Below are 25,410 nucleotides of genomic sequence, written 5' to 3' on the forward strand. Positions count from 1 at the left end.
GTCACTGCCTTGACTGACTGTATAAGGCCAAGTGCAAAAGTCACGGATGCGTTTCAGTTTAAATAATTAACTATTTATGTATATATATATACCCAAAATATTAAGAAATTTCAGCCTGTTTTCGTTTATGTGATTATAGTGTATAATAATAAATACTGGAGAACATTTTTTCTTGAAAAATTGGAATTATATTATTTAATGAGGTAAGAATGGTTTCTTTTATTAATTTTGAAAAAAAAAAATCATTTCTTCATTTAAAAGCTATTATTAAAAATTATTTACATTATTTATGCGTTATCTGTTGTAAAATTTGAAAATGCTTATTTAATTAGTATTTAAATATCGTTTAGATGTAAGATTTATTTTAATTTAAAATTAAATCTTTATCAAACCTTTATATGTCGATCAAATAAATATAACCATGACTAAAAGAAAAAAGAGATAAGCTTTTAAATTGTAATTTATATATCAAAATCTTCTCCAAAAAAAAATAAGGTAAAATATGGCAATATATTAAGAATGAATACTATTGTATACGAATTTTGTTTTAATTTGTAAATTTTCAAATTTGACATTTTCTGAAATTGGCGATTTTTTTATTTCCAGCAATTAATATATTGTTATACATTTCAAATTTCAGTCTACTTCATCTGCAAAACAATATGGAATAGCATTTTATGAATATTCATATAGATTTAAGATACGATAAATTGGCCCTAAGAAGCTTTAATTGAAAGAGAATAACTATGTATAATAAAACATATGATTTTAAAGAAAATAATGGTCAAGAATTAGTTTTAAAACATCAAATTATATTTTTTTTAAAAAAGAAGAAAAGTTGTGTTCATTGACGGCCAGTATTTAGTTTTTTTTAATAGACTTTCATCGGTAACATTTGATATCCATTTGTTTACACGTATCAATTATTAAATGCATATTTATAATGCTATTTTTGCATTAATCTGTAATTTATATTAATATCCCTTCGATCGCCAGAGTGAGATAAAAATGATATCTTTCATCTAAAGTCAATTTTTTACACAAAACGAAAAAGTCTACTTATTTATTATTTAAGATTTAATGATGAAATTTTTGCACATTTCTTTCCAAAGATATGCGGCAATTTATGTTTTATGTAGAACAATATAAAAATAATAAACATTTTCGTTGGAGACGCCTTACAAAAATTTATTGCTTTAGGATTATTTTACGTTACCAACTTTTAATTGACGATAACTGTAATTTTCGGGGGGAAAAACTGTACACGAATTCATGTATGTTTGAAGCTTTAATAATAACAACACAATTTATGAAGTTACAAAGCATTATTCTTAAAGGCCCATAATGCACCAGAAATGCTTTTATCTTTATTTCTCAAGGCTTTTGAATGTTGTTTTTGGTATCCTGTATTAATTAGTTATAAAAACTCTTTTACCAATTTTATGAACGATCTTTTGACTCCTAATTTTATCAAAAAGTCCAGTTATACTGATTTAGTATTATATACGGAAGTCAAATTACTACTTTGTTTATATTTTCTTACTTTCATGACAAAATTTTCCATCGGCGCTTTTTTTCCTTCAGATAATAAGCGTCTTACACGTTCTAAAGCGATTATTTAAATTTTATTGAACTTATGTTTGTCCTTTCTAAAGAAGGGAAAAAACTGGTTCGTTTCTGATGCATAATGTGCCTTTAAAACACATTTTAACCTGTACGCTGCGAAGATGGTAATATATTCTACCTATGTGCACAGAGACCAAGATCAGCCAGCGCAAAGTTTGATATTCAGTCAGGACATATTTTGAAATTTTTGAAAAACGGTGAATGGCTTTGTTCAGAATGAAAGATGGACATGTCTCTCTTTTTTTAAATTAAACGTACGTTAAACATATATATATTATTCCATTGGGTTAAAAATGGGTTGGAATATTACAGAAATCCAACTTTATTTTCGTATTGCATGTGTGCAGTCACTTGAAATTGTCATAACAAAAGTCCGAGAAAATCATTTTCTGTAAACAATTTGGTTGAATGTAATATCTTGGGAGGGTGGAGGTTAGGGGTTGGGGTAGGAATATCTTGGTGTAAAAAAGTAAAAGTCACTTCAAAAGTTAATGGATTGATTTAGTTATAATGATTATATCGTATTTTGATATATGAAAAAATAAGCATGACAAAGGAGTGTGCTTTCGTTTGATATTTATAAATACCTCGTGTGTATTTGTTACTAATTTGCAACGTATGTGTAACAAAGGTTAGTGCAAAATGCACCGTCATTTTTGGTGAGTTTTAACTTCATTGATAAAAAACATGTATACATAAATATCTCAATAACTTAAGTTAACTATCTTCGACAATATATAACTTTAAAATGAAAGCTTTTCTTTGATCTGGGGAGTTTTATCTTTTTAATATCTATTGATATTTTGTAGCAATTTTGTCAAAATACCTTTAATAGCTCTAGAAATCGCTTATATTAGATGTAATTGATTAAAGGAAATGAAGTTTATTACCGAAAGGAGGGAAAGTATAAAAGGCGAATTGATACATTTAGTGATAGTAAAATCGCACGATCGGTTAGTTTTTATTAGTATAACCCTTCAAACGTATTAAACGTTTAAACACCTGCTGAGCTTAAAAAAATAATTTCATCATATTAATTTAACCCTTTTCCTCGTTCATTTTTTTCTTTCTTTAAAGGTGAACTATTCTTAAATAAGGAGCAAAGATCGCTGACAAATTACGCATGTCATAAAGATTGTATTGTATTTAAATTTCTGTCATGAACCATTAAAAGTCTGGCTAAATAACTCATCTTTAATTGGTAACCTTCTTTTAAACATTTTAAATTCGTAATGAACCAAGTGTGAAGATAACGATTCTTACATTTGAAACAACATCTATCATTGTATTAGAAATGCACGTGCTCACGTGCTATTTGATCTTGATATTAGCTGATATGACATATATAGATTTGATTCACAAAGCATAATTTATGTTTGAAAAACATTTGCCGACTCATTCAACAAATTATTATTCAATTTTATCAAATCTTTCGCATATGAAAACAAAATATATACATTGTACATTATTGTTAACATTGACTCATTCTTTATATTATACAGTGATATTTTTTTAAACATGCATATGTTACGTCATATTAGTCCCCCCCCCCTGGCCTATGCGCGATCTGAAATTCTAATTTATACCTAAGTTCAAAACATGCCATGAAATTATAGGGCAACTTGCACTTGTAATAAAAATCTGAAGCTGCATAAAGGAGTATATCACATAAATATAAATTATTTTCCCAATTTCTGACTTGAAAAAATATGAATATATTTTCAGCGCCAAAGAGTCGAATTGATGCCGTAAAATTTAGTAATTTTCACATATGAGCAATATTTCTTTCAAAACATGGCGAAATTTATCTCGGGCATAGACTCAAAACACTAGTAAAACATGCTTAATGTTAGAAGTATCCTTTATACATCGGCGAAAATTAATGTCGTAAAAAAGAATAGGGTAATTTGCTAATTTGAATATTTATGTCGTAAAGTGGTCTATAAAGGAATTGGTCATCGAATTAATTCTTCATGTTATAAGCGATCCGCCAGTCATGCGCAAAATGATGACAAAGCTGGGCCTAATAATATATGCACTTAGTGATGCGATGTAGGCATTATAGTTACAATTCACATTTTCCTTGGACATATTAGTGCCCAGTTAACATCCAAGTAAATTTAACAAATGAATATTTGTTGATAAAATTCCATACTGACTAATGGTGTATTTAATCTTTAAAGTTCTTAAACATTGCTTGCCCTTTTTATTCAATTGCATAAAATGTGCAGGAATGGAATTAAACTATATCATTTTGTGTTCTCGTATATGGTCAAAGGCTGTGCCGAGTTCTTCATCGCCATTGATTGTTCGAATATGAAAACCATTGATTTTTAGATAAAAAATATATATAGCTAAATGTTTTCTACATTCATTAAAACACAACAAAGAATCTGGAAAAGTCGAGATCCTCGGAAGCAATTAATATAAGATAATTATATAAAAAACGAGACTCGGTTTAATTGAGTCTGTTCGTGAGAAATAACGTAAAAGTCCAATATCTCTCATACCCCCTAGCACCGGCTTCAGTGGTCTTCAGTTTTCAATACTAAATATGCTGGAATCAATGATCCCAAAGGACCAGACAGTAACAATACAGTAATAAGACAGAAAACTGATAAAGTCATTATTTCTTTTTTTAAATCAATAATATGATACATGTGAATTAAGGTTAACAGCATTTACACCCAGCCTAATGGACCTATAAGTCACCATATACGAGTATATAGAATCAATTTTTTCCCCAGCTTATGTTGACAAATATCAAAGTATTATAAACAGAGACGTCGTGAATAAGTGTATGACAAAAGTTTTATAATTATTATAAGCTTTATTATAAGTTTATTTTAAAATAATGGTCGTTGCTCAGTATAGCATATGTTCATGGGAATATTTTGATTAATAACATAGTTTTGTAAAAAAATTAAATACACGACAATAGTAAAAGAAAATATTTAAGCAATACAAAAGTTTGTTTAACTGACATACGTTAAAAATCGTCCACATTTTTGGTAATACTTAAAACTTCAATTCAAACACTTTACACTTAACTAATATATACCTTCCAATTAAAAATGAAGATTGACTTTGTCTAAAACATTTATTTAAGGAATCAAGTAACACTATTGTTTGACAAAAGTTTTGAAAAAATATAAATGTTGTATGCGAAGTAGGTGAAAAGTTTGTAGTAATCAAACAGGGCAGCCTTGTGTACCCATATTTGCAAATATGTAGGGTGGAAGCGATCGTCTAACGTATGTCAAATACAGATGAAAGCTTTAGAGGGATTACACTCGAGTGATATGACACTTATATCATCAAAAACAATTAATACATTCATCTAATACCACGTAAGCGCTGATAGCACGTGACTATATTAGCAGACGGACGCATTTGCAAATTATTTTTATTAGATCTTTGAAGTTATTTTCTGCACAGCCGCCATGGCATGATACTTTGTTTAAATTAGGATTCAAAAATTCAAATGTTTGTTACGCAAGATCAACATATGAAATAAACATGCTTTCTCTAGTATTTATTAATAAGTCAGCTACCAAGCGAAAAGGGACCGCAGCAAATTGTAAATGTGCATACATATAATGTACAATTTACTGTGGAAACAATCATTTTATTTCCAGCTCTTAAAGCAGCATGCATCCAGATTCATGCCAATTTGCATGACTTTTTAATGTATAAAGATATTAATTTAAACTTACAATCCACGTCAATTACCAAAAAGAGGTCAACATATGCAAAAATAGCCTTTATTGCGTTAGTAACACAGTAGAAATATGGTGATAAATACATGTACAAAGAATCAGACATTTATCGCACAACATGAAAATTATAACTTGATTCTTGAATAGTTTAAATTTTCTATAAATCTTAGTAAATTTTCTCTCAAGATTTTCTCGAAATGTTTTGGCTCAACTTTATATTTTGGCATGCAGCTTTAAATGTTTTGTGGACGCAAAAATCGTAGCTACCTTTACCAATACAAAACTATTTAAAGTACAATTCAAACAATGTGCATTGAATACGAGCATCTAAACATGGAGCTTTGGGTTAGTGGTTAACTGGTATATGATAATTGATTATTGCAGATAATTGATTAACTGGTCTCTAAGGGCAGGTGGGTGGTTAACTTGTCTCTGGTACAGGTAAGTGGTTAACTGGCAACCAAGAGTAGATATGTGGTTAAGTGGTAAAAAGTCTCTAAACTGAATTACGAAACTTCGCAAGTAAAGTGATGAAAAACAAGATATCAAATAAGGACACAGTTATCGTTATTATGTTTGCATGTAGAATTTTTCGCCATTTTTCACCAATATACGAAAAACCAATAATATTTAACTGAAGGTTTAACATGATTGGCCTGATTTCAATAATTTATGTTCCAGGAATTGTTCAATTTTCTTAATGTAATTTGAAAAAGATTAGTTTTAATGAGCAATAATTGCCGAACGACTGTCGTCTGCAAATAAGCCTCCGCTAGAAAAATCAATGACGTAAGCGACAGATCAAAGTCTTGAGACATCTGCAGTATGAGCAACTTGAAAATCGTTATCGATTTTTTTAAAGATTTTTAAAATCTGGAATAGCCCGGAACAAAAATAAACTTGCGTTTCTCTTGAAATTAAGCGACTATTGATCTTTGAGTATTAAATATTTTTTAAAAGATTGTTAAAATCATGTACATGCAAAATACTTGCTATTACAGTCTTATGGCATTTTTGTTAGACAAGAAACCGATCGAAAAGATAGTTACTGTCCCACAGAAGAATTTTGTTAATTTTATGTCCAGGTTCATTGCTACAAATTCAGATTTTCAATAAGTCTTTCTTTCTATTGATAGCCATTCCCTGAACATATTTTAGTTCAGATGTTTCAACGAATTTCCACCTTCGCGTCGAAGTGGTAAAAGTAGTTCACTTTAAGGCATCTGCGCCCATTGGTTATGGGTTGAATACAGCAAAAGACGATATGTGGATTATTTCATTTAAGGAAACAAATTTTATTCAGTCAGCTTACGGAAGGTTAGTTGTTCTTCACATACGCCCGCCTGTGCTGGAAATAGGGAAAGCTGAGGTCTGTCGTCGCCAGTAAAATGAACTATTCTGCAATTGAAATTTTGACTATAAAAGAGGATATCATTTATTATTGTTCTAAATAAATCAGTTCCAACTTCTTCTGAAAAAATAAATCGTCAGAAATGGTCTAAAAAGGCTGCAGACCTTGTGCAAAACTTTATAGTTAGAATTGCAGTAAAGAACGGTTCCTGAAATTTTCTTCAAAGAATTGGTTTGTCAGAATTTGCTTAAAAGGGTTCATTGTTTTCTTTTGATACTTATACTTTATCAGAACTTGCTCCAAAGAATGCAGCTCTTAAATTTCTTTTGGTGAATATGGTTGTCGTAATTCCATGCAAACAACAGTTCTAAGTTAAAGCATATTGGCAGAATTTGCTCCAAAGAACGCATACTTTATCTCGTCAAAGAAATGAAACAGCATTTGCTGGGTTTTGGAGAAAAAAATACTTAGTCTGGTAAACATTTATTCTGAGATTTGTAGCGTTTGAAATCATGTCCACACTATTATATGCCGCACTCTTATTATATAATAAATTACAATATACTATATAGGAGAAATATATTATATTTATTACCCCTGTCCATGGTTATTATGTTAAAACGATTATGTAGTAGATCTTACGGTGTAACAGTGCTTCATTACAGATTTACATTATGTACCATATATCTTAAGTCCTAATTACGTAACACAGGTGTTACCTTTAATTTTGTTGACAATATCTCTTTAATATAGTACCATTTACTTAGTTACTATCTCCGTGAAGCAATGTGCAGCCCTTTGATCACGAGGCTAACTCATTGAGTAACGGTGCGACCGTAATATTATATCAGTCGTGAAGTTTACTTTACACTTTATTTATTTCCCATTAAACTTCTGTTGCAGTTTATTAAAATCTTTAATTGTGGGATTTCTCGAGTAATTCACTCACATAAATTGTGTAAATTGTGTGCGGTTTAGATATTTAAGAGAGGGGGAGGAAGTGGTTCATTGATTTCTTCGAGTGTAGTTTATATTTATTCCACAAAATAATGTACCAGTGCAGGGTATATTAAATTAATAAATTAAGGATATTATATTAGTTTAAATGGTTATAAAAATCCTTAATCAAATTAGAAATCCTTCCTATTCAAAGCATTATGAAACTGGTTTGATTAAAAAATGTCATTTGACGTATCAATGTAATTTTGATAGCTAAGGTAAAATATAAATAGAAATGTTGAAATCAGAATGAGTTTGTAAACGTATGTTCAAAATTTATCTACCAAATTTGGAACAAAATATGTTTTGAATACTTTTCTTAGATTCTATGTAACTTTATCATCATTATGAAGGGAACTATCCAGCTAGTTTACGGGAGATAGTTAGTTCTTCTGTTGAAATAAACTCCAATGATTCATCAGTAGAAATACCGAAGAACCTAGCAGGACTAGAAATACCTAAGAAAACCCACTTGTCCCTACCAAAATCTTTCCAATTGCATTGTTTATTGCAGGAAAGTATTTCTTACCAAAGGCCGCTTTAATTCTTCAGAAAATTCCTTCATTTTGTGCCAACCTTTACAAAACCATGTTTTGTCTCCTTTTTTGACAGTCGTTTTTCTTTCTTTCTTTCTTTTTTCTTTCTTTCTTTCTTTCTTTCTTTCTTTCTTTCTTTCTTTCTTTCTTTTGGTATGTTGTGCACCATGATATTGCGCGGCTTAACTGGGTCTAAACCAATTAATAAAATTTGACAGAAGTTAATTTATTCAAACATAAACGTATAATGCCAAACATAATTTTAGTTTAACAAAAGTTGTTTTTTAACATCGCGCTGTTATCATAGTTTCAAATTTGTTATTCCATCGAATCAAATTAGTCTTAAAGTCGGTAACAACGCCGGGCTCTGTTGTGCTGTGCTACGCCGTGGGCATGTAAATACTTGTAAAAATATCATATTTTAACTTTCCTTTGTATAACAGCATCATTGTATGAAAACATCAACGGATAAGCTTTCACGGTGCTTAAGGGGGTTTAAAGGAAAATAGCAGTTTCGAAAAGTGAAGATGTCGAAATTGTGACGTTTCTATTCTTCTTGAATTAATTGGTCCGTAAATTTTTGTTTGGCGAGATGCGTACTCAAATCCCTGCATTTTGATTATATTTGATAATGATTTACAAGTTTTGGAAACAGGATAGTTTTTATTATTTTGTTCGAGTATTGAAACTTGGCTACACGACTTCATATGATAGTATCTTCTCTTTTTTACATGCTAAAAATAAACAATTAAGGTAATTGACTATTGAGTTAAAGTTATATGTGATATTACCCCGAGGATCCTTTTTTGCGTACATTTTCCCCACTTCTATTTTTTGGCTGTATGCTCTGAAACAAAGATTTGAACCTTTAATGACTATTGCGGGACATCCCCCTTTTTAACGTATAATTAAACATCTAAACGATTTGCGTCTGATATCTTAAATACTGAAACATACTTGTAAAATATTCATTACTTAATAAAGTGTGAAAACTATTTGCTTTATATATTAAGAAAGAAAAAAAACCTTGGCGGATTACTTGATTTATGAAATAGGATTATGTAATAACATAAGAATGTTCTCATCAGGCGACACAGAGGAATTTATTTGATCTTTAAAAATGTTAAAAAAAGGAGAAGGCTTGTTTCAATAATGAATAAACCCAGTTGTTATATGTATTTGACATGTGACTAAGTTTATTCATTGTACAGAATGTGAAAGGAAAAAAAAAAAAAACCCGGCGCATATTTTGTTGTCATATGTACAACGTCATAGATACCTTGAAGTATTTAACATTTTTCACAGTTTGAACAAATCTTTATAGACCGTATTATCTAAAAACGGTGCCAAAATTCAGTTAAGCGAAATTGTGAATTGCTTGAAAATTATCAACGTGTTCGAGTGCTTTGTCGCCTGATAAGAAACTGTTCACAGTTCATAGGTAAATTGTAATCACGCGAAGATTGTCCGTATATATCATATTTGCATATGAACGGAAAAGAAATGGTTTTAAGGGGCAGAATATTTAAATTGTTTTAAATTTAGAAACGTTTTCATTGGGTATTAAATGGAAATATAAACACGGAGCTTTATTCTGTATTATAAGTCTCTGATATAAAGAACTATTTTGCGGGAGAGTTTATCATACTTTAACCCGTTTACCCATTTTGTCATGGCACCTTACAAATTCCTACGCAATGGCCCCCTTTGCCTCTCTACACAGAGTAACAAAGCAAACAAGTAGAGATTTTGATGCTAAAGCATCAAGTCGCCGGATAGAAATATGATTGTATTATCATAAATAAAAGAAAATATCAGTTTAATAGAGTGTATAAAGAAAAGAGGAACAATAAGTTGAGTAATGTTTATTCATAAACACGTTTTCATTTACTTGCCACAATTATATCTTTCTTGATGAGAGTTTTATGCAAAAATTTTATCTTATGTTATAATAAAACATCATATTTGAATCAAACTTGCTTAGCAATTTTGTCAAGAAACTGTTATCATTATTAAATAAGCAAGTATTGTTTGGCAATATTTACCCGAGACTCAATAATTTTCGGGAGCTGTTTCGTTTGTTTACATAACTTATTACGATTAATGTAAACGATTTTATTATAAGTATAATTACATATATAATTATATCAATTAATACTGCTCGATGGCCTAGTGGTAAGTATCACGAAGTTGTAACCTACATGTAGTTGGCGCAAGTGCGAATCTCGGACAAATCCTGTGTGTAGTTTTCATAAATAGATTTTTATTATATCTTTCAACTTTATGAAACATATATAATAAGCATATAAGTTGATAAATCGTGTGTTTCATTTCTAGCACTTTTTTATTTCATAATTTTGATAAACGGTCAAGTTTTGCAAAAAACAAAAAGTATTATAAAAGAAAACATAAAAAAATCACTTTATCGAACCTACAATCTTCAATTTGAAACTAACTTAAAATCTAACACCTTGTCATCGAGGCTTGTAAAGCAATTGATATGATTATAATTCTACTTGTAATTCTACTTTATACATATACCGTTGTACGTATGGTATTCTTCAGCATCCGATAATTACCGACAAATTATTACCGATCATCGAATATTTGCAAAGTGGCTATGAAAATATATATGCTTAATTTATTATTATTGTATAAAACAATGCAATTCTGCTGTAAAAGTGGTGTCTGCATAAACAAATTATTCTTATGCAATATCGAAAAAATATATTATTTAGCTGAAATCAATATCCCTGTCGTATTAACCTGTCAATTACATACTGATTACACGGTCGATGCACACAGTATATTAATCTTCGGTAAGTTCCGTGAGAAGTACGCTATACGATAGAATTTAATTTAATTTGTATGTACTCAGCGTTATAGCGCAATGGGGTAGATCACGAGTTTATAATCTAAGTGCCAAACGTGTTTTAAGTTCGAGGCCGCGTTGGGCCATGTTTTTTTCTTATTAATACTTTAACATTATTGAATCTATAATTATATGATTAATATATGTTGTTCGTTTTTTTATGTTTTACTTAATTTTGTTATGTATATACTCTTTTTAAATAACATGTTTTTTAAGAATTCATATTTAAAATTAAAACGGATTAAAATCAATAAATGTCTTTTCAATGCCGTAAAACACACTACAAATCTGTTCCATTAAAATACACTGCAAAAATAAAGAAAGAGTACTAAAACAATGGCAACAGTGAGGATCGAACCACAGACCTCTCATTTATCAGGCATTCTCTTTACCGACTGTCCTATTGTGAATTAACGAAAACCTTCACATAAAGTTGGCGTGACTTTCAATCCATGACTTATATACTCCACATTAATTCTCGTAAACTACACGGACCTAACCGAAGTGGGATCGATTATTTAAATGAGTCCTATAATGTATTTATAATTGACAGGTTAATAAAATCAGACTATACATACGATAAAGTTAATGTTTAATTGCTTTCAGTGCGATAAACTATCAACAAAAAGTAGGTTTATTAGTTTTCTCTGTGTATCCAATACGATTCCGACCCCTACTGTCATACCGAGATTTTTCATACAAAATTACTTTGATTTGCACTTTATCAGCTTTATCATTCACATGTTACCTGTATGTCTATCTTGCCAGCCATTTGTTACTATTAATAGATTTCATAACAATAACATACAACGTGTAGCCACGTGATTCTGGGAGAAACTGTTTATAATAAATAAGATAAAAAATGGAATAGGTCTCATAAGATACAAACAACCAGATAATTTAAAAGTGTCATTTCAAATATCATGCATGATTTATTTATCATAAAATAACAACGCTTGACACTTTAAAAAAAGTAAAAGCATCCCTAAATTCAATGACTGGTCCATAGGGATACGTCATTAATTCATTTTATAAATATTGTAATGTTGCTTTTTACGATGTCGGTATTTGAATATTTCATTTCATTTAGCAACATTATTGTATGTTTGAATTTTTGAGATTACTGAAAACAATAGAAGTGTTTAATTGTTCAGTAATTGTTATGCTTTTATTTACAGAAATTAATGCCTTCTCCTACCATAGGTATAATATTAAACTGTTACAAATATAGTCGCCGGTTTCTACCGGCGACTAATGAAAGCACTGTGAGGAGTTTGGGCACCTTAAACATCCGATACCGACATTTATTTTTGCCGATACATTTCTGACAATAATTCTTATATATGTACACGATGTTTTTTTAATTACATTGTTGTAGCAGCAGAAATGTGAAAATTTGAGTATAACTAAAATTCCATTTTTTTTAATTGAGGCTAAGGGAGTACTCGTATCATCCCATGTATATTATAATTTGTACATATTTTGTCACCTTCAGGCACCATTGCTGTGAGCGAAGCGGGGCTCGTATTCAACCAAACAAATGGCAGACGTAAAGGGGAGGTAATGCAAAACTTAAGTTGCCGCTTTGTACAAAACAAGAATCATGAGACTAGAAATCCTGATAATCGTGAACACCATAATAAAAGGGATGGCGTTGTTGAAAATCCCGACAGCATGTACAAGTAAGTATTTCACCGTATAACCAACATCCGGTCATTTCTATGACGTTTTATGACGTTATGTATGACGTGAAAAGCACGAAATACCAAATGGAGTATAATTTGCAGATGCATATGCCAGTCATTTGCTTTGTAGCACATTTTCACAATATCCGTTACAATTTTTCGGTTCAATGTTAATAATTATTTGTCTGTGGTTGAAATAACTGTGGCATACCGCCTGTGGTTGAAATATTTTTATCATACCTAGTATCTAATAGCATCATAAAAATTGTCACTGAAACCCAGGCAAGAGACCATAGTGTAATTTGAACGTTTATGTTTTATAAATACATTTTTGGAGGAGAGAAAAACAGGGCAAAATTTTAAGAAAACTTTTCCTGGGGATTTTTAATTACTTTATTTTTTTCTTTTGGAAAGTAATTAAATTCTAACAAAAAAATTTTAAATTTTTAAAGAAAACTGACAAAAAATTGTGCTTAATTTTATAAAAGTTATTATACCCTTTATTAGGCCTTTAATTATTCTGCCCCTGGGAATAAAGTATAATTTTGGGCGTTGAAAATTTTTTTCTCCGGCTTTTAAAAAAGAAACTGTCTTTGGGTTTTAATGTTTTAATTTACGAACCGGCAGAGGAAATAAAAATGTAGAACTTTTTTCTCATGATATTATTATATACGGGATATTTATACGGAAAACACCGAATTCCAACGTATGGAATGGATACATATTATATCATATAATAATTGCCTCAACGGTTCGCAAATAAACACCACCCAGGTGCTAATCGCCCAGTCTTTTGCAAGACCACGATTTCTATGTATACAAGGGAATATCTTTTATTTAAAATATTTAATGACAAGCAAGGAGAGCAGGTTTAATATTTTTGGTTGACTTAACTTACTGGCGTTAACAATAATACGTGTATTATCCGTGCTTATTTACTCGGGAATCAATATGTTTACTGTACCCACAAAGATAACAAAACATATATTTATACTGTTTGTTAGTTTTAAACAAGGCAGTGTTGTAGAATATACTACTTGCTTGAAATAAACAAATATGACATTAACCTGTTACCTTTTTTCTGTAAAAAGTCGTGTTTGTTTTTAAACAACTGTAAAATGTAAACGATGATTGTTTATATTTTTTTCTTCTATTAACCCGGTTACCTAATTTTTAATTTCCACTCTCCTGAAGTTGTAAATTGGGAGGAATTGTACTGTTTTGAATGCAGTCGTGTTTAAGAGATGTTAATTATAAAATATTGAAACCTCGAGTAACCTGACAGTCTTGCCATATACACCATGATAGCACAGACCTAATGTTATTGCAGTTTACAATAATGGTTATATGAACCTTAATGCCAACAAAAAAAATACTAAAAAATAAATAAAATAAAATAAAAAATAATATTGATAAAATTAAATAATGATAATAATGATAATGATAATAATAATAATAATAATAATAATAATAATAATAATAATAATAATAATAATAATAATAATAATAATAATAATAGTAATAATAATAATAATAATAATAATAATTATAATAATGATAATAATAATAATAATAATAATAATGGAACATACTCATTTAAAAAAGGTGACGCATCAAAATGTTTGAAGACGCCTTTGAGATCTTCTTTAAAATATAAATTTTACTAAATACTCCCTTGTAATAATATTAAATTGCTGTTGCATTTTATTAAATCTATGAGTAATCTATGAATAAGCAAATATGTGTGTTTTTAATGAGAACCTAATAAATTGCATATTACAACAGGCAAGAGTAAAGTACAAAGAATACAAAAAATAACAAAGTAATGTAATGTGGCTGATAAACTTTAAAATAACTAACTGCAACCAAAAGTTAATGAATAAAAAGTTGTCGCACAGAAAACTTTAACAAGCATTTCTCACATCTGGTAAAGTAATAATATAAACGGTGTAACTATAAACGATAAACTATAAACAGTTTTAAAACCATTTTTAAACACTCAAAGGGTAACAGTTTAAATTAAGATGTTTGAGATTAGACCGAAAATTACTTGAATTTAGAGACCGGAGTGAAATTAGTTGTTCAATTAGCCAAACATTTACGAGTACTTTGACAAACATACTGTAACGTAGTCATTTTGATTTTGTTTCTATTATCACGGACACCGTTCGTAAGAATAACTTCTCGTAATTTCTTATAACCGCAAGCGAGGGGGGACTATTTAATTTTGCGGGTGTGAAAAAAGTTTAAATTATTCCGTATGATTTAGTTCTTTCGTCAAATTGAGGGAAGAAGTCAAGTCTCAATTTCACATCATCGGCCAATATCAAAGGGTTGTGATATTTGTCCACATTGAGGCGATACATGGTAAATTCATGTTACAAATTAGATTCAAATCCAAATAAACTTTTGGAGCGTTAAACACGAAATCTCCGCCCATTTGAACGCGGTTAACCACTTTTGGTAGACAGCCTGTACTTGTAATTCAGTATGACCTCGTAAATTGAAGTCTGTATCTATATATGTGTGTATATCACTGACTATGAAAAGATTAAATGAATACAAAAATATAACTTTTTTGCGCGTTTTAATTAACGAAAAAGATTTATATATAAATTATAAAACACCTATGGCTATTTGCCAATTGGTCAAGGCACAATTTTGATCATCATTTAACGAAGTCGAAATGAAAATTTATTAAGATAACTGTTAAAACATAAACCAAGGAAAACATAACAAAAATGTGTGTTATATTTTTATTAATTTTACAATTAAAAAGGACAATTTTTGGCTTCTGGTGAAAAATAACATAACGGAAGACGAACATGAAAATGTTCGTTGCACAATTTATAACAATAATACATCAATAGTGAAAAAAGATGCATATAATGGCGAAAATGATGAACACAATAGCGAAATTGATGTACACAATAGCGAAAATGATGTACACAATAGCAAAAATAAATGTACACAATAGCAAAATGAATGTACACAATAGCGAAATTTGATGTACACAACAGCAAAATTGATGAATACAATAGCAAAATAAATGTACACAATAGCGAAAATAATGTATATAATAGCGAAAATGATGTACACAATAGCAAAATAACTGTACACAATAGCAAACTAAATGTACACAATAGCGAAAAATGATGTATATAATAGCGAAAATGATGTACACAAGTTCACAATAGCGAAAAATGATGAACACAATAGCGAAAATGATTTTTGGATTTTTTTTCCTGTTCTGGATATCACTTTCTTTTTACTTATCTTCCAATATAATCGCATAGATGGAGCAAAATAAAACATTAGTTCATCCAAATCATTCAATGATTGTTACTCGTATACTTTACCATCATTATATATGGCAGTTTTTGAAGTCGAAATATTTCCAGCACAATGTAATGCGTTTGGTTGGTGCTTTGTCCAAAAGGCACCAAAACGATGGGTACAAAATTGCGTCCTTGATATCAGCCAGAAAGTACCCGACCTCGGTTTACCCGTATACTCTTCCATGCACTCCTATGTTATTATATTTCTATATTTTCTCTGTATTAATTATGATACTTACAAAATATATTTTTCTTTAGTGTGAATGAAATAGAAGCAATGTATTATAACATTCTGAAATATGTAATATAATATACTTTCAGACGTAGGACCTATAAACTTCATAGACGAAGCAATGCCAAGAATTGGACACCTACCGGAAGGGGTCAGTGTGGTTTATGACGTCAAAAGTCACGTGCATGCTCTCCAGTTTTTACCGGAAATGGATGAAATAAAGTTTCCAACCACCGCCATATTTAAATCTTGCCAGTATTTACCAGAAGAATTTTCAGTATTTTTTATTTTAAAACATGGCCAATCGTACTTAAAAAAAGAATGTGTATTCTCAATATCGACTCCGCATAGAACATATGTGTCTGTGTGCATGACAAGTAAAAAGATAATTTTTACATATAACAACAAAAAATCTAAATTTAGAAACGCAATACTGACTGACAGCAAATGGCATACAGTCGGCTTTAGTGTCACCGGAAGTCATGTAACAATGACAACCGACTGTCTACATAGAAGAAAGCATAAGTTGAGAAGAAATTTCCCAAGCTTTCTTGAAATTCAGAATTCTGTGATAAGAATAGCAAAGTGTGAATCGTGCAACTCAGCATTTCAGGTAAGGCTTTTTATTCCCAAGACATTACAATTTATGTATTATTTTCCTCTTAACAGTCGCAAATGTATATTTTTTTCTATAGCATTATTACTAAAAGTTGTTAAATAGTCTTTACACTTTACCCTATCGCTTTCATTTCTGAAAAAAGCACTCTTCATGTTAGTTGATGAAGTATTATCATGTGAATTCTGCAAATGACTAATTTCAGTTTAAGTTTTCAAAATTTAATTTTATATATTAAGAAGACTTTTGGAATGACCAAATACTGAAATAATTCTTTAATCTTCATCTGGGCCGATTTTAACACGCGATCAAAGCTTTCATTGTTCAACGACTGAAACAAGTGACTTTCACCATAAAATGGACGAGTTGAGCCGTGCGGCAAGGTGATTTACTACGTCCAAATTTGTTTTATATGTTCATCACCCTATAATTAGTTTAGTTAATTGCCCGACATCTTTTGCTATCTCCCCGTATATCGTTACACCAAGGATTTCTTCAAAGGCTTTAATATCTCTTTTATCTTGCAAAAGTCGCTTGCATTATACTTTACTGACATCTACATTTTATGTTTGAATACATTCAAACATTTGCGAAATCGTCTTTGGCATTCAACGCGTGGCTGAATAATTAATATGTATTAACTATACTCGAAATTGATACTTTCAGTTGACAAATGGGCTCTTTGACATGACGGGTCGGAACGACTTATTTTGTAAATTAATTTATGCCCTATCAAAACTGAACTTAAAACCTTCAGTACTTCTTTGCAAGCTAGTCAAAAAGTTCATAAACGCATATCTTCTTTTTTCAATTACTGTCAATATTTGCTATGCAAAGTACTTTTTAAACATTTTTATATAGCTTTGCACATGAATTAATATTATTCATCTAAAAAAAACCACAAAAAACACAACAAAAACTCAAGTGCATTAAGCATAACTCATTTGCCAACGTTTTCTCTGTCTTAATTGAATTCTACTTTGTTGGAACACTTTGTAAAAAATGATATCCTTAAATATTATTTATACACTAAAGCACCACAGGCAAATTACGTAAAATCAGTAGATTTTCGTCGTGCTGAAAACATTTTATTTTTTCAAATTTGAATATTTAAAAAGTAAAAAAGGTGATAGTAATTTATCTGAATATTGGCGATTTGAACTTTAAAACATCAAATTTATAAGCATTTTCACAGAAAATGTGTAAATTGAAAGCATCAATTAATCTCCAACTTCATGTCAAGTCTTCGTCCGTATGTCTTCATACTCATGCAACGAATTTAAGTTAGGTGCATGGCTTATGATGACTTTGTATCCCGTCAGTGTTTTAAAAGATACACTGAGAATGCTGGTTCGAAGATGCGGTTAGATACCTTTTTCTACCGTTTATATAAATTTTTCGAACTTAAAAATACAAATTATACATTTATTGGGAAAAAAAGTTGGTTATGGTGGAATGCGAGATTATTCTTAATGCTTTTTGTTTATTCTAAATTTCAGTGTTTTCATTAATGTTATAAAGATGATTATTGAATTTAGATAATTAAGAGAAATATGTCGTTTTTCAGATTCCTCGAACGAGAATGTGTATATCTTTTACAGCTTAATTAAGGGGCAATTTGTTCAAGTTTCAACGTATTGCATATAATTACTGTAACACCCAGTTATTACTCGCAAAAGTTAATCGAGTGTGCCTAAATAGCCACATTTGATTGATAGCTTGTGGCTTTGAGAAAAAATGTGGACAGAAAAACTTTCGTGTAACTATACATCACAATGATAGTTTTAATTGGTACCTATGTTTCTGTAATTGATATATAACTCAGAGGAACTGTCTGTTTTGATGTAGCGCTACATAAATCCGAAATGGACACCGTTGACTTTTCGGGTTTTTGGGGGTCTGCCGCGGAAATTTATAGACTCTCATAATAGATTTTAAGTACATTTTGCGAAAACCACAACAGCATTTTAGAAAAGAATACTATATTCAGTAAAGTATTAATTATGATATCCTATTCCAATGGTAGACAGAAAAGATTGGAAGACGTCCATGTAGGTTAATCTGTTTTAGACGGACCTAACACGTCTTGCTTGCATGTTTTTGTGCTTTGGCTTTTCAAAACTATGATAGCTATTTGACCATGTAATCTGATTTAACCAACTTTGATCATCCTTCACTTTTGGTATTTTTGCCGGTGTTGCAATAGTAGCCCATTTTAAAGGAAGGAGACAAAAAGAAAACTCTGACATACTCTTACATCTTTTAACATTATACCAACACAACATAAAAACTTTTAATTTGTTCTATATATCATTCCAGAAGAAGATTTTAATTAATTTTACCTCGAAAGCTTTTTTATCCTGCTACTGTCTATATCATCAGTTGGATAAAGCCCTGCCGGATAAATTTATCTATCTCCAGTCTAAAGCTCGCCAAGATACACTTTCTCGCTCACCGGATAAACCTTCTCCATCCCGACATCAACCATGTATTCTCTATATTTTTTTGTTTGTTCTGTCATATTTTCCGAAACGTTCTCATAGGAAATTTTTGCTTTCTGGCCATTAGTAAAGTTAAAGTGATGCAGGATTTTGTATAAAAGACAAAATACTATTTTGTGCACATTTTGCTTCTATGAACAAATATATCACGTTCAATGCTTCTTTTTTCGCGTGATAAGCATAACAATTATTTTTGTTCATTATTAAAACATTATACAAAATAAGTTTGCCTCCAGAAGGAAAATTTTATTCGAAATTACACCTTCTGTTAACGAACTGCGGATAAAAACTTTGTTATGATTGTTTACCTTTTGAAATTATTCATTCACAGTTAAAGCATATTAACAAAATTGTACATAATTTTATGTAATTTTAAGTGAAAGCATGAATAATTCTGGACCATCTGTAATTAATCAATCAATCACGAAATTGATATTTTATTGATTACAGGGCTTACTGAAAGATGTCATATTTGTCCCCGGTGCTGATGTTGCAAGAAGGACCTGCCCTCCAAAAACTCCCAGAAACGCTTATATGGATAACCATATCCCGACTGACCCAGGTAAAAATAGCCTTTAAATACTTTAAAGGGACTCCACTGAATTTCTTTTTCATGACAAACAAGAATTTCTTTAAACCATTCAATTATGGTCTTTATCAATGTGTGCAAAATTTCAAATCAAAATTCGTTGTCTTCGTTTTTCCAGAATTTGTCATTTTATCATGCAAAATAAATTAAAATGAAAAAGCGTTTGGACGCTTTTTACTCTAATTGGTATAAGAAGTGAACTAAATATAGATTTTCTATTTAATTCTAATAAAAAAAAATCCATTATCTTTTTCATATTACATGTATTATGTTATCAGTACCCTAGTAAGTCCATGTAAAAATTTCAAATTTTATGTTATTAGGTTTTTGGACCATAGTTGACGTTCTTTTTTAATGTCCTTGAAATTTTCAATGACCCTGAACCCGCATTAGAACACTGCGATTTTTATGTTTCTTTGGTGTAAGCTTAGTTTGACAATAATTTTTGAAAAATGGCGAAGGAGTTGAGTATATTCTACCACGGATATTCTACTGTACAATTTATTCAATAATAATTTTGACCAAACTGAAAGAACCGTCGACCGTAATAATTGTATTTTCGCAGCACGTCGGCGGTGTTCATGTCAATGCGCCTATCACAAATTAGGCTCTGGTTCATTGACAGGGTTGGACTATAAGATTTCTTAATATTTATCATTTTCACTGAGCTGTTATTGTTATTTTCAAATATTACATATGCTCGTTTTGTTCTTTACAGACACCCATATTTCTAGTTATTCCTCTGTTGGTCCGGATTGGGCCGGATGTAAATGGATGGATGTTGGTAACTTAGCGTTTGACGTATACTCGAGGTCGATCAAAGTGTGTGTAAACGGCATTTGGAAACACGTATCCACTGATATGCCAGGTTTGAAACTATAATATTCGTTTATAAAAATTATCTTACTTACTTTAAGAGAGTATATGGCCTGGTTATATGGCAAAAGAATGCTTCTATGCATTCTATGTCATTCTTTTAATTACTATGTGCCTGCTTTAATGTATGGCATTTTATTATATAGTAGACTCCCTGTATCTTATCTATCTTTTTATCTATTGTTATTATTTTATTATTATTATTATTATTTATAATTTAGACCGCATTATAAATAAGGCGGTACAATCTGTGCATGTCTTAATGTGTTACCTTCTATAAATAAAGTTATTATCAGTATTATTATTATCATAATTATAATTATTATTATTATTTTATTATTATTATTATTATTATTATAATCATTGTTATAATCATTATTATAATCATTATTATTATTATTACATTACATCAGAGTCTTTTAAATAGAATACCCTGATTACATGTCTGCTTTCATATCTATCGCTGATGGTTTTTTGTCCTCTTGCAGTAGAAAAACCCGCTTATAGACAGCTAGATTTTCTCCAAGTGCATCAAGACATCATAACGCCGTCTGCTTCTATAGACATTGAACTATTCCATATGCCAGGAGAAGGTCTCTTCGCTGTTTTTGCAAATTCAAACCCCGTAGCAAGCAGAGCACGTGGCGTTTCCGGTTTATATAAATGGACGGAGAAGAACTTCCGGTTGTATCAGAGATTGCCATCAATATCGGCTCAGTGTTGGCGTCATTTCACTATAGGAGAAAATGTAAGGGGCTGGTTTGATTGGCTGATTAAGTCACATGATTTAGATAGATGAATTCGATACTTTGCATAATGCAATTCTAAAAAATGTTTAATGTCTAACAAATCCGATGGAAAAGAATGGGATATTTTGCAGGTTGAAATTAAAGGTCCGAGTCGCATAGATTTGACCTGATAAATGTTTAATTGCAATATAGTATCCAGATATAAAGAAAAAAGAAAAACAAATTATGTTTGGCGTCCGCCCCGGAGCGCGACGCTCTTTATTAAATGAATTAAGATTTTGTGTTGTTTTACTTATATAAAATCAGATTTTTAAAAGAATTTAAATATGGATATCATATTGCATGAATAAAAAGATAAAATAAATATATAAAACATTAAATATCTTTCAAATCAATGCGACCAGCATCTTTGGTTGAAAAATGGGTTTTTTAAAAAAAAAAATAAGTATATAGTATTGATTGCATGTTTTTATATCCTAGATATTGCAAAATCATTTCTCAATGATTTTAATCAACAAATTTGTTTATTTTTATGTGATAAACATAACCTTTGCATAAAAATGGACTAATTATCTATTATTTATACCAGTTTTATCTTGCCGTGGCTAATTATGGAAACGACACAAGTAAGCTTACGAATTCCACGATCTTTAAATGGCATCGACACCGCCGGAAGTTTCGTGAATTTCAAGCGATCGGGACCTACACAGCACGTGATATGGAATACTTCACAATTGATAATGAGCATTACCTAGCCATTGCAAACCATGCTATAGGTATGAGTATGTAAAATAACACTCACATTAATAATACGGGAAAGTCAAAGACCGGTTTCGTGAAGCGGGCCCGGGCTTTGGCTTGCCTTGCTATAGACTACATGTGAATATTTAAAAAGGAAATCACATTAAAAGGATTAAAAGATATTAAGATTTCTATACCCATCAGTTTAAGTGTCATTTCTAGTTGGGCACCGCCATTTTTTATGTAACTCAATGGTAACAGGCGGGGGTATTCCGATAACGGAAAAAAATGCAACTGTTTGGCTCAGAAATAATTGTCGAGGTGTTCCGATTGAAAACGGAAGTGGTTCATGCACCTTTAAAACGAAACATGTTAATCAGTCACCCAAAGCCGGGACCGCGAACGACCATTATCATGATTATGCTGGTTTGATCCAGTTTAATTTAAACATTTACTTGTAACCACACAACGTGGAACATTGATAAGTGGGCATTGTACCTTTTGATTTATATAAAAATCCAGGTAAAATCTCACCCTTTTTGCATATTCACATCATGAAATACCCGATGTTTCTTTCCCGCAAAGTCCTTGGCAGAATAAATGGTTATGCGAAATAATACGGGCTAATCAAACAGAAGTAACGTTTATCTGATTAATTATTAGTTTGAAACATAGCATGACCCGATAAACAATATATGCTTTAATGATAAAAGCTTACTAAAGGGCCATTACTCAGACATAACAGCAAGAGTTAACGAAATTGAGTTGTCACCATCAAAGAATTTAGGTATATGTAATTATCAAATGAACATTGAATATATATTTTGACTCATATTATACAATTTAACCTTCCAGAATAATTTGCTAAATTTCATAGAAGCAAAGAAGGTATAGTTATAGTTATTTTTCATTGCGCTTCCGGAACCGAGTTGTTAAGGTCGTTGGCCCCTCACCCCTGCGAGTTCGAATCCCCACAGGGACTTTTAATTCTTTCATGTGAAGAGCCTAGCTGGCTTACAGAACGTCAAAGGGTCTTCTTAAATGCCCGTTCGTGCCTGAAATAATGCACGGAAGGGCACCTGGGGTGTTTCTCCACCATCAAGCTGGAAAAAGTCACTATATTACCTAAACTGTTCTGGTGCGAGTAATAAACCCCCGCAACAAAACAATCATCGCTCTTTGCTTATCCATGTATGTTTAATATTCAGGACCAAACCAAGAGGTTGACTCCGTTATTCTCAAATGGGACAGGGCGGCAAGGCGGTTTGTGGATTTTCAGACAATTACAACAACCGGCGCATACGACTGGACATACTTTAGAGTGCAGGAGTACCATTTTCTAGCTATTGCTCAGGCGTTTAATGGAAAGACAACTCTGATGGATTCTCTTATATATGTCTTTCAGAAGGACAAGTTCCTTCCCTTTCAAACAATCGAGGTAAGTAATATTGCCCAATTTTCGTTGCATTTAAAAAGAAAGTTTTTATGTATTTACTCTTTGAGGAGTCATCATGTCTTTAAAAAGTGCAGAAACGTGTACGTGCCTTATTAAAATAAACTAATTACTCTTACTACATATTGCAAACTAAATATAAATCTTTCGGAAAGCACGCTTGTTTAAAACTCACTTAAAGAATGTTCAAAACAAGATTTGTATTACCAAATATTTTGTAATTTTGTTCCTTATGTATAGACTATTTTTTTATGTTTTCATTTTCGTCTAGACGAACGGTGCCACCGACTGGGAATTTTTCACCATAGAAGATGAAGCATTTCTCGCTGTTGCAAATGCGTACAATTACGGACCTCAGAACTTCCAAAATCAGGACACCTACCAGACAAACTCGTCTATATATAAACTGGACATAGGAAAACGAGCGTTCTTTAAATATCAGACCTTTGTAACGAACAGGTAAGCTGGCACAAGCATTTTTTACGCACCCGATTTTTTTTCGGAAATCGGTATCTAGTTTCTGCAATATTTTCAAGCTGCCTAAATGGGCGAACTTTGACAGTTTAAGGCGTCTGTAGCCGAGTGGTTACTGTCATTGACTTCAAACCACTTGCCTCTGACCATTGTAGGTACGAACTGCACTAGCCTCTCGAATTCTTCACGTTAGAACGCTATCCAGCTAGCTTACGAACGACGGTGATTCTACTCATGTATCTGTTTGTGCCAGAAATAATGTACAGAGGGGCACTTTAGGTCTTCCTTCACCAGTAAAGCTGGAAAGTTGCCATTTGACCTATACTGTGTTTGGGCCACGTTAAACCAAAAAATAATATGGTTTTACTTTTCAATATTCTGGTATTTTACAAACTGTTGTGTTATAAACATTTCACGCTCCTTTCTCTTTTCACAATTTCTAGACAGTTATTTATTTCCTGCGTTTCATACTAGATCAACATAGTTATTTATTAACTGCGTTTGAACTTTGTTCAACATAGTGATTTATTTACTGCGTTTCATAAAAGTTCAACATAGTTATATATTAAATGCGTTTCATACTAGTTCAACATAGTTATTTATTGAATGCGTTTTGTACTAGTTCAACATAGTTATTTATTTACCGCGTTTCATACTAGTTCAACATAGTTATTTATTTCATGCGATTCAAACTAGTTCAACATAGTTATTAATTTTCTGCGTTTCATACTAAGTCAACATAGTTATTTATTTAGTACTAGTAGCGTTTCATAAAAGTTCAACATAGTTATTTTTTACAGCGTTTCAAACTAGTTCAATATAGTTATTTATTTATTGCGTTTCATACTAGTTCAACATAGTTATTTATTTACTGCGTTTCATACGTCTAGTTCAACATATTTATTTACTGCGTTTCATACTAATTCAACATAGTTATTTATCTACTGCGTTTCCTACTAATTCAACATAGTTATGTTTTTACTGCGTTTCCTACTAATGCAACATAGTTATTTATTTACTGCGTCTCATACTAGTTCAACAGTCTTTCCAAAT

At 31.0% G+C, this 25,410-nt stretch overlaps 1 protein-coding gene across 1 annotated transcript in view; it reads left to right on the forward strand.

The window, feature by feature from the left end:
• The window catches only part of LOC132725649 (thrombospondin-type laminin G domain and EAR repeat-containing protein-like), a 26,347-nt gene continuing 937 nt past the window's right edge, over positions 1–25,410 (forward strand). Inside the window, exons 1-9 of the mRNA XM_060710827.1 lie at positions 1–203; positions 12,599–12,785; positions 16,448–16,971; positions 19,926–20,037; positions 20,783–20,932; positions 21,429–21,688; positions 22,279–22,465; positions 23,639–23,868; positions 24,155–24,342. Of these exons, the coding sequence (XP_060566810.1) occupies positions 12,707–12,785; positions 16,448–16,971; positions 19,926–20,037; positions 20,783–20,932; positions 21,429–21,688; positions 22,279–22,465; positions 23,639–23,868; positions 24,155–24,342 (1,730 nt within the window). The 5' untranslated portion in view covers positions 1–203; positions 12,599–12,706. The remainder of the gene's footprint in view (positions 204–12,598; positions 12,786–16,447; positions 16,972–19,925; positions 20,038–20,782; positions 20,933–21,428; positions 21,689–22,278; positions 22,466–23,638; positions 23,869–24,154; positions 24,343–25,410) is intronic.

This window comes from Ruditapes philippinarum, unplaced genomic scaffold, assembly GCF_026571515.1.
Source record: "Ruditapes philippinarum isolate M1 unplaced genomic scaffold, ASM2657151v2 ctg133_1_1_1_1, whole genome shotgun sequence".
In the NCBI taxonomy this organism is placed as follows: domain Eukaryota; kingdom Metazoa; phylum Mollusca; class Bivalvia; order Venerida; family Veneridae; genus Ruditapes; species Ruditapes philippinarum.